The sequence below is a fragment of the Tubulanus polymorphus genome, chromosome 8 (assembly GCF_964204645.1).
Source record: "Tubulanus polymorphus chromosome 8, tnTubPoly1.2, whole genome shotgun sequence".
Lineage (NCBI taxonomy): Eukaryota > Metazoa > Nemertea > Palaeonemertea > Tubulaniformes > Tubulanidae > Tubulanus > Tubulanus polymorphus.
The window spans coordinates 329,354-339,097 of record NC_134032.1 but is presented as its reverse complement, the minus strand read 5'-3'; the positions used below and the strand labels follow the sequence as shown (position 1 = coordinate 339,097).

The 9,744-nt window shown below is 37.6% G+C and overlaps 2 protein-coding genes across 2 annotated transcripts; one reads left to right on the top strand and one right to left on the bottom strand.

The window, feature by feature from the left end:
* The first annotated feature begins 647 nt into the window (after nucleotides 1-647).
* Nucleotides 648-4,494, top strand: LOC141909797 (uncharacterized). The gene is made up of 8 exons (XM_074800424.1): nucleotides 648-731; nucleotides 1,545-1,623; nucleotides 1,699-1,800; nucleotides 2,119-2,235; nucleotides 2,572-2,688; nucleotides 2,831-2,947; nucleotides 3,301-3,414; nucleotides 4,008-4,494. The coding sequence occupies exons 2-8, from the start codon at nucleotides 1,554-1,556 to the stop codon at nucleotides 4,193-4,195; spliced, it is 825 nt and encodes a 274-aa protein (XP_074656525.1). The 5' UTR covers nucleotides 648-731; nucleotides 1,545-1,553; the 3' UTR covers nucleotides 4,196-4,494.
* A 4,382-nt stretch (nucleotides 4,495-8,876) lies between these two features.
* On the bottom strand, nucleotides 8,877-9,572 carry LOC141909954 (uncharacterized). Its single transcript, XM_074800639.1, has one exon. It carries the CDS (start codon nucleotides 9,570-9,572, stop codon nucleotides 8,877-8,879), a length of 696 nt encoding a protein of 231 aa, XP_074656740.1.
* Nucleotides 9,573-9,744: the final 172 nt, after the last annotated feature.

The following is a 9,744-nucleotide window of genomic DNA, read 5'->3' as shown; positions in this document are numbered from 1 at the left end:
CAAACAACGTTAGCCTCATATTCACCCTAAAGATAATCATATACCAGCATATCTATGCGAAATAAAAAAAACTAACCGAACTGAATGAATAAATAAAAAATAGATCGTGTTATAAGTATCGAAAACTCTAATAGACATAGCCAGAAATTGAAATAGTTTTAAATCTAAATTTGTATTCAAGCCCTGCTACAGTTTTGAAGTACAGAATCTTAGATTTCCTACATGGAAGACGTAAGGCTTATAGATGGTGGTCCCTAGCGATTTTAGACATGGACTCATTCATTCATTCAAGATGGCTGACTGGTAGCCATATTCAATTATCAAAATACGTTGACGCCAAGCGACCGTCGACAAAAAGGTATATCTGATATATCTGAACTAACCGTAGTACGTGCGGTCTCGGTCCGACTAGGGGTAAATTTCGGGTTGTTACCAGTAAACAAATCGTTGATCTTTTTTTTCGGTATTTGATAGATTGCGGAGTTGTAGTTGTACAATTAATTACATTCTGCGAAAGCTTATTTTGATATCATTGACCGACATAACTTAACCGCGAATACCGTTATGCGTCTATCGTCAATATTGATGATTACTACGTAACCCTATATTAGTATGATGATGATGATGATGATAATTATATCGAGTCTAAATAATGCGGCGTTTTTCTGTTATTCCTGTCTCAGCGGATTGCGACGCACGGATAAACTGCTACTCAACAGGAAAAGCGTGAAGTATTAACTTGTTTCCTATCGTTAGGGTTCTGTTTATCACTTATCTCTGCCAAATTCATAATTCCAAGACACATTTCACAAATGATAGAATTTATTATCAGTCTACCGTGTATTGTATCTCAAACCATGTAGGCCTATTTCACCACCCGAGTTGCAGTCTATTTTCACGCATTGAGGTCGAATTAAATCTTAGACCGGGTTTCAAAGTTGTAATAAGGACTTCAGTTGTCTTATTGTGCAACTTGGCCTGGGGTCTGTTATTATCGATACAGATTTTTCTTCTACGTGACACTAATCCGAAATAAGATTTAGGCCTACATTAACATTGCGCATCTGAACCAAATGTTCTGAGAGTAAAGAGACAGAGCGAACTCGTCGCAAAATGTATTAGTTTTAACTTAGAGTTAATTTCTAATTGAAACTGTGCTACTGGAAGTTAACTGTTAATTCACTGGAACCTGAGTTCAGAGTCAACTGTTAATTCACTGGAACCTGAGTTCAGAGTCAACTGTTAATTCACTGGAACCTGAGTTCAGAGTCAACTGTTAATTCACTGGAACCTGAGTTCAGAGTCAACTGTTAATTCACTGGAACCTGAGTTCAGAGTTTGCTCTGGTTCAAAACTGTGTAGTGTGGAACTGGACCCCTTCACAACTGTGGAATTGGGTCCTGAGTTCAGAGTTAACTCACCAATAACTGTAGAACTGGATCTTGAGACTCACTACTGTAGTACTGGATCTGGAGTTCAGAGTTAACTCTAACTCCCAACTGTGGAACTGGATCCTGAATATTCGCGTCACTATCTTCTTTCAGATAATAAGCATGTATAAGATTAGTTTATCCATCTCGATATTGATCGTGTCTTCATTCGGTTTCGCACTTTGTCAAACAGGTAAATATTGCACTCAATTTAAATGATCAATAAAAACTCCGTTCCCGATGATGCTATCATGTTTTATATTGAAAGTTTGTACCGATGGTTCGGGAACTCACTATGAAGGTGGGCAATGGGTTTATAGATGTACCCGGTATACGTGTAGCGCGGGACGAACAGTAGCGATTTCTAGAGGTAACCATTTTCTTAAGCTTTCATATAACATCAACGAAAGATTGCTTTATTTGAATTAGAAAATAAAACCGATTCCTTCGCATTCTCGTGTCTAAACAAATAGTCCCAGTTGTAGTAAACCGAACCGAAGATTGATACATGCAAAAATAAGGAATTTTATACGATATGTTATACTTGAAATCATATAGATGGCGCATTAGTCATCTATTGGTTGTATTATACTAGATTTTACTACACAGATCGCGTTCAGTTGATTTACGTCACGAGTACTTCATCTATTGTTTACTGATTTTCTGGTCTTCTCTTCCGTCCTATCAGGGTGCGATTTGAATGATGGTAGTTGTTTACGGAATGGCGAAATAACGACCACTGGTTGTACAACTTATCGATGTGAAACCGGAAACGGATACATCGCATTGAAACCAATTCAAAAAGGTCAGTATTCCAATCGTTCCTCCCCTAAACGATACTATACTGACGTCATGGTTTGCCTGCAATTGTGATAGTAAGTAGCGGGTAATAATGGCTCACAACCTGACTAAGGTTGTAGCAGAGCTATAGGTCCAACTGTGTCTTTCAACAGCCAAAGCCAGAGGTGGTTTTGAACTAGGGACTTTGATCCCAGTCCTCAAATCGACCAACTGAGCTAACCGCACACAGGACGAAATAATCCATTGAATCATGATTTATACGAAAAGTCATTAAAATATTTACAAGATCTGAATTCCGAGCTAATTAAGTATCCATATTTTTCTGGGGTTCTTTTTGTAGCTTGTTCGCTGTCCGGAGGAGGATGTTTAGGAGTCGGTCAATCGATAACCAGAGACTGCGTTAAATACACGTGTCTACTAAACGGAAACTACAAAACATTGCGCAGCACTAGTGGAGGTACGTGTCTCAGAGAATATAGACGTTATACACCGTCGCAATTTTGTTGACAGCTATTGCAAATGCGTGTATGTACATATAAACGAGATAACCCGAAGTCTGATGATTAAGAGGATGTGAAATCATTTGTTGTTTTTGCCAGGATGTAAATTGCGAACTGGGGAATGTATTCAACCAGGTCAAACCTATCAACACGGTTGTAATAGTTACGTCTGCCGTGGAACCGGAAACAATCATTCGCTTATGATAAACAGGCGAGGTATTTATTGCATTTTGAAGTAAGGCGGGGGCGGGGGATGATAGTCCCTCTTATCAAGGTTTGATTTATCCAGTATTTCGAGGGTACTAGAATTCTGTTAGGGGCTAGTAATCTTACTGAAATTATCCGGATAGAATAACTTTATGATCCTGTTCATCTGACACTTATCTTTCTGATTTAAATCCTATGTCCCTTACAAACCCACCACACCTGCCGGCAGCGAATCAGGAGGTTTGATTTGGGAAATCAGAAGTCGAATCGATGCGACGCCATTTTAACCAAGACGACCTTCTAATTCTGAATGATTTCAACGATTCTGTAAAACTGTCACTTTGTTCCTGCGTTATCTATAGGTTGCCAAACGAATAAAGGATGCGCTCGGTTGGGACAAACTTATTTGGAAAACTGTGTCGAGTATATCTGCACTAGTTCGAATAAATACGTTTACGGAAAGCGCATCAGAACACGTAAGTTTTTATAGGTGAAAGTGGAACAATTTTAAATCAGCGATTTTGAAGATTGGAACAGGCTTTTGTAGAACGTTCATCCGAATTAAGCCCTTTTTCAATCGACTTTCACCTGTAATTCAAACTAAAATTGTTTAATTCGACTTTCGTTGCATTATGAGGTTGAATGGGGGATTCCCCAACGCTACTGCAGCAATGAAATATTCCCCTTGTGGCAAGTGAGGATCCACCAGGTGTCGCTAGTTTGTAGTAGGACACCAACTACTGCGGCAATAGAGGATTCCACTTGTGACAAGTGATGATCCACCAGGTATCGCTAGTGTGCAGTAGGACATCAACTACTGCGGCAATAGAGGATTCCACTTGTGGCAGATGAGGATCCACCAGGTGTCACTAGTGTGCAGTAGGACATCAACTACTGCAGCAATACGGCAAGTGTGGAACTGGATTCTTTACTTTTATCATCTGGTGGATCGTAGCATGTTGCTAGGTGAATCCTCGCTTGCCACAGTCGATTTAGTTCATTCCATTCACTTTTACATGATTTATTGATGATAAACTAACACTTCCATATTTCCTGCACATGTTTGTAGAATGTATGACGGCTCATAACACGTGCGTAGCGATGAACTCGAGTCATTTCCCGTGCGTCATGAGAGGAATCTACCGCAGCAACTGTCAATGTTTCCTCAATGCTGACGGCTCGGTGACCTACCGCGCCACTATCCCACGGTCGAAGAAACGCGCAGTGAACGCCGAGAATGCTTCAATGAAAATTTAACCTAAATCTAAATTTTTCAAGCTTGATTTTGATTTGGAGCTTGTAACCATCTTCTACAATCGAAATAGCAATATGTAAGCTTCTTTTATACAGATACACAAACCTAACCATACACAACTGTTGACTAAACCGATATCACTAAACTCTTAACCATTGAATGATTTAATCTTTTAAACTACGTATATCTGTTGAGAATCCTGTTGTAAACCAGTATTCATGAAGCTTAGGATATAGTGGAAACGTTGAATAAACTACACTAGCTCAAGGAAACATTTCAGACTCTTTTTATTCTTAGTGTGCAGGGATTTTATAATATCTTTACAACACGGACTCAGAGTGTTTCATCAATGGTTATAATGAGGACAACATCAGTATTCCTGAAGATGACTATTAGAATATAGTTGAATAAACTACACTAGCTCAAGGAAACATTTCAGACTCTTTTTATTCTAAGTGTGCAGGGATTTTATATTATCTTTACAACACGGACTCAGAGTGTTTCATCAATGGTTATAATGAGGACAACATCAGTATTCCTGAAGATGACTATTAGGATATAGTCGAAACGTTGAATAAACTACACTAGCTCAAGGAAACATTTCAGACTCTTTTTATTCTTAGTGTGCAGGGATTTTATAATATCTTTACAATACGGACTCAGAGTGTTTCATCAATGGTTATAATGAGGACAATCTGGACAGGAGCCAGTAAAACTCTTCTTGTTGTAGTTATTGTGTATATTTTACTAGTTTTCCCGCACGCTGCAGCTCAGTGCATCCCGCGCGCCATTGAACCAGTCATTTCTAGGAATCACCGTATACGTATCGATTCCATATCGAATCCTCATTTGCGATTCTTTTTAAGTACTTTATGGTATGGGTTAGACAAATTTCTAGAAACATTTCGACAATTTGTCTTCTGCGTTAATTTTTTCATATATATCGGGACAATGAAAGTTTTCAAGAATGAATTCATCAAATTATTTACCGATTGTTTATGTTGTAAACTGAAATTAACACAACAGAAAAATCTGATGAATTAGGTCATATCATCTGAATGACTTTTTCCTAATCGTGCGTGAATTCCTTGTAGGCATTATGAATGAGGCAATACCGATTTCTAATCTGGTACTTGCCGGCAGCAATAGTTAAGACTCAGAACGACGGCGCGAAATTTGGGGCACTCAATTTGAAATTTTGAATGCGTCGATTTTATGTAAGTCGTTCACGTAGTTTTAGGTGTACAATCAAAGAGAGTTGCCAAATTTGCAAACAACACAAAAACCTGGATACGGACCACGTTACGCCCCCTAGTGGGCGATAAAGTAAATAGCGAACAGAGAAAAGAGCTTCGCAGATTATGTTGTATCCACTTTTTATACGATTAGAATTCAATTCATCTAGGAATTAGCGAAATATCGGAAACAAAACATCTTAGTTAGGACAGCAAACTCCCATGAAGGCAGTGCAACATCTGGAGTCGCAACAACCAGCAAACCAATATGTGCCGGTTTTCCCACGACATTTACACGGAGTTCCTCTCTTTTCAATCTGAATTTCTGTAAATAGATTGATCTATATTGATTTAACTTGTAAGCAAAATATAAACTCGTGTTTTAAAAAACCTAACGAAATACCTTCAGTTGCCGCGACAGAAGCTCCAACGACCATAAACAAGGCCAAGGCAATGAACAGAGTTTTAGTAAACATTCTGAAAGTGAATTTGAAATGTTAAAAATAGCCACTGAGATATAACACTGTAACAGTTACTAGAATGGTCGATTTAATCCTTTTGTTATTCGCACTTGATTCGCAAATTTTTACCGTAAAAAAAGTGAAAATATTGTAAACAGATAAAATGGGTACTTGTTCCTTATTGGAACGGAATGTTTAATACAAGAAACGAGTAACTTACTTAACTGCGGTTTTGTTTTGGTGACAAATCACGGATTTATACGAGAAATTCACAAAGCTGGAATAGAAACAAATAAATCCGAGATATTTGGACTGATTTCCAGCAGTCATTACAAATATTCAATACATCTCTAATTGATCATAAAACCTAGCAAAATTTAACAGAATCAAATACAAAATCCTACAGTTAGAAATAAGTTTTGATATTTCAAAGATGTTTTATCATTTCTCTCTAGAAACAGCAACAAAATATCAGATCAATGTTGACTCGATGATTCAACAGCATCAAAATTGAACTTACCTTCGAATACAAACGATTCCAAGTCGATGAAATGTTGATGAAACTGATTGGTTTATATTGACTGTGTCCGCACCACCCGCCTCTCATCTCAAACTGGGTGAAATTATCAAAGCAGAAATTTACAATCGATTCATTTTTTGTCGAATGAGAAATTAAAAACATCCACGCGGTCGAAACGGCGAATGCGTGCAAAAAATCAACTGAGCCATGAACGCAATAATAGATGTTCAAACTTGCATCCAAACTGTTTCCAGATCAGTTTTACTGATTCCTGCTGTGATAAAACAATAGGGATGCGTGCAAAAAACTAACCCAACCGTAGATGAAAAAAACATATGCCAGACTTGTTCATTGTTTTCACTGGCTTCGATTTCGATAATTATTAATTATTATTAATCAATAGATCAGGAAAATATATTTTCAGAAATAAAGTTATGCCTTGTTGCAATGACTTAGAGAGTTTAGACTCAATTCTATGAGCCATTTTCAAAACTAAGAGATTAGTGACGTTTAGACTCAATTCTATGAGACATTTTCAAAACTAAGAGAGTAGTGACGTTTAGACTCAATTGTATGAGACATTTTCAAAACTAAGAGATTAGTGACATTTAGACTCGATTCTATGAGACATTTTCGAAACTAAGAGAGTAGTGACGTTTAGACTCGATTCTATGAGACATTTTCGAAACTAAGAGATTAGTGACGTTTAGACTCGATTCTATGAGACATTTTCAAAACTAAGAGATTAGTGACGTTTAGACTCGATTCTATGAGACATTTTCGAAACTAAGAGAGTAGTGACGTTTAGACTCGATTCTATGAGACATTTTCGAAACTAAGAGAGTAGTGACGTTTAGACTCGATTCTATGAGACATTTTCAAAACTAAGAGAGTAGTGACGTTTAGACTCAATTCTATGAGACATTTTCGAAACTAAGAGAGTAGTGACATTTAGACTCGATTCTATGAGACATTTTCAAAACTAAGAGATTAGTGACATTTAGACTCGATTCTATGAGACATTTTCGAAACTAAGAGAGTATTGACGTTTAGACTCAATTCTATGAGACATTTTCAAAACTAAGACAGTAGTGACGTTAAGACTCGATTCTATGAGACATTTTCAAAACTAAGAGAGTAGTGACGTTAAGACTCGATTCTATGAGACATTTTCGAAACTAAGAGATTAGTGACGTTTAGACTCAATTCTATGAGACATTTTCAAAACTAAGAGAGTAGTGACGTTTAGACTCGATTCTATGAGACATTTTCGAAACTAAGAGAGTAGTGACATTTAGACTCGATTCTATGAGACATTTTCGAAACTAAGAGAGTAGTGACGTTAAGACTCGATTCTATGAGACATTTTCAAAACTAAGACAGTAGTGACGTTAAGACTCGATTCTATGAGACATTTTCAAAACTAAGAGAGTAGTGACGTTAAGACTCGATTCTATGAGACATTTTCGAAACTAAGAGATTAGTGACGTTTAGACTCAATTCTATGAGACATTTTCAAAACTAAGAGAGTAGTGACGTTTAGACTCGATTCTATGAGACATTTTCGAAACTAAGAGAGTAGTGACATTTAGACTCGATTCTATGAGACATTTTCGAAACTAAGACAGTAGTGACGTTTAGACTCAATTCTATGAGACATTTTCGACAGATACAATGAAGACACTTTATACTGTCAACCCCCGATATTCCACCCTCATCGGTGCAGAACGATTTTTGGCGGTATATCGAGGGGGTTTTAGTACATATTTCTATAGAAGTGTATTTCGATAAAACCTGGCGGTAGGCGGGGTGGGGGTTAATTGTAGGGCAGTTTATCGGTGGTTGACTGCATGTATTTACAATACAGTATAAGGAAAAATTGGATGTCGGAAAAAGAGCAAAGTTCGGGGTTTCGAAATATCAATAATTGCGTGGTATAGGGGGTAAAGACGTGAAACGAGACCGTGTTTTACTATATAGAGCCGGGTGCTTCAAAAATGATAAAAACCAAAATAACTGATATTGCCATTTCCCGTATAAACTGTAGTAGCTTTAATATCAATATTTATATTTCTATTCTCACCTCCGTGTGAGGTGAAATCTTCTTTACGTTTAGCCTGAATTTGTCGCAGTTTTACTATCATAACCTGTATTGAAAATAATAAACAACACGATCAGTAAATGCTCTTTAAAAATTGGTCCGTAAACAGAAAAAGTCGACGAAAATAAAGTCCTCAGTATTCTCTGAATCACTTTTATTGCGTTCCCATTTGAGAGTATTTGTGCTGACATCCCAAAAAAGAACAACTCTAGTAGTAGCGAGATACGGGGTGTGTAAATTGCTGCAGAAATTACTACCATCAAACTACGTAATTGTTAGTCGTCATAAATCACAACATACAATTAGTAAATTATGTTCGAACTGTTCAAATTAGAATTAGCAATAGCAAGTTCAACGTTCATTTGATCATGTCGCGTTTCGTCGACATCGGTCTCGCATAAGTTTCAGAGCTGTTTTCCTAAACGTTCCGTTTACGATACGGTACAGGAAAAAATTGGACGCAGAATTCAACACAGGAAAGAAAGCGCTGACAACTCGACCGAAATACCAATAATCATTCGGCAAAGGGGGTAAAGACGGGAAACCCGATCGTATGTAATGATATATCGAAGAGAAAGATCCGGGTGTCTCAAAAACGATGAACACCAAAACAACCGATATCGCCATTGTCGTAGCCTTGATATCAATATTTCTATTTCTATCCTCACCTCCGTGTGAGGTGAAATCCTCTTTGCGTTTAGCCTGAATTTGTCGCAGTTTTACTATCATAATTGTATTGGAAATGATAAGTAATGTAACCGGTAGATATTCTTTGATAATCGGTCCGTCAACAGCCGAAATCATATTTTGTATAGTTTTCGATAATGTTCCTTTGTTTTCGCGGATGTACATTTGAATACGGTCCGAGCAGTCGTCCCAAAAATGATGAACTCCGTCGATTGTAGCGAAATAAGGCGCTTCGATCAGTCCGAAGAATACGAAGCCTACAACTATCAGGACTTTGATTCGAAATTGTGTTATAGTTCGTTTCGCGAAAAATGGAAACAGAATCGATAGAGTTCGTCGTACGACGACACCGACAGTTATCCAGTTACGTGTCATTTGGGATGCAGTGCGCGGAATACGCGATATCAGAAAGATCCACGGCATAGTCCCCCTATCTTACTGCTTGTATCATCAGCGCTGTATGATGCGTACCGGTCCTTGTATCCCGCGCCATATTAAAAACACAATATCCATAACAGCCAAACAGCGTAGAAGATAATAAGAAATG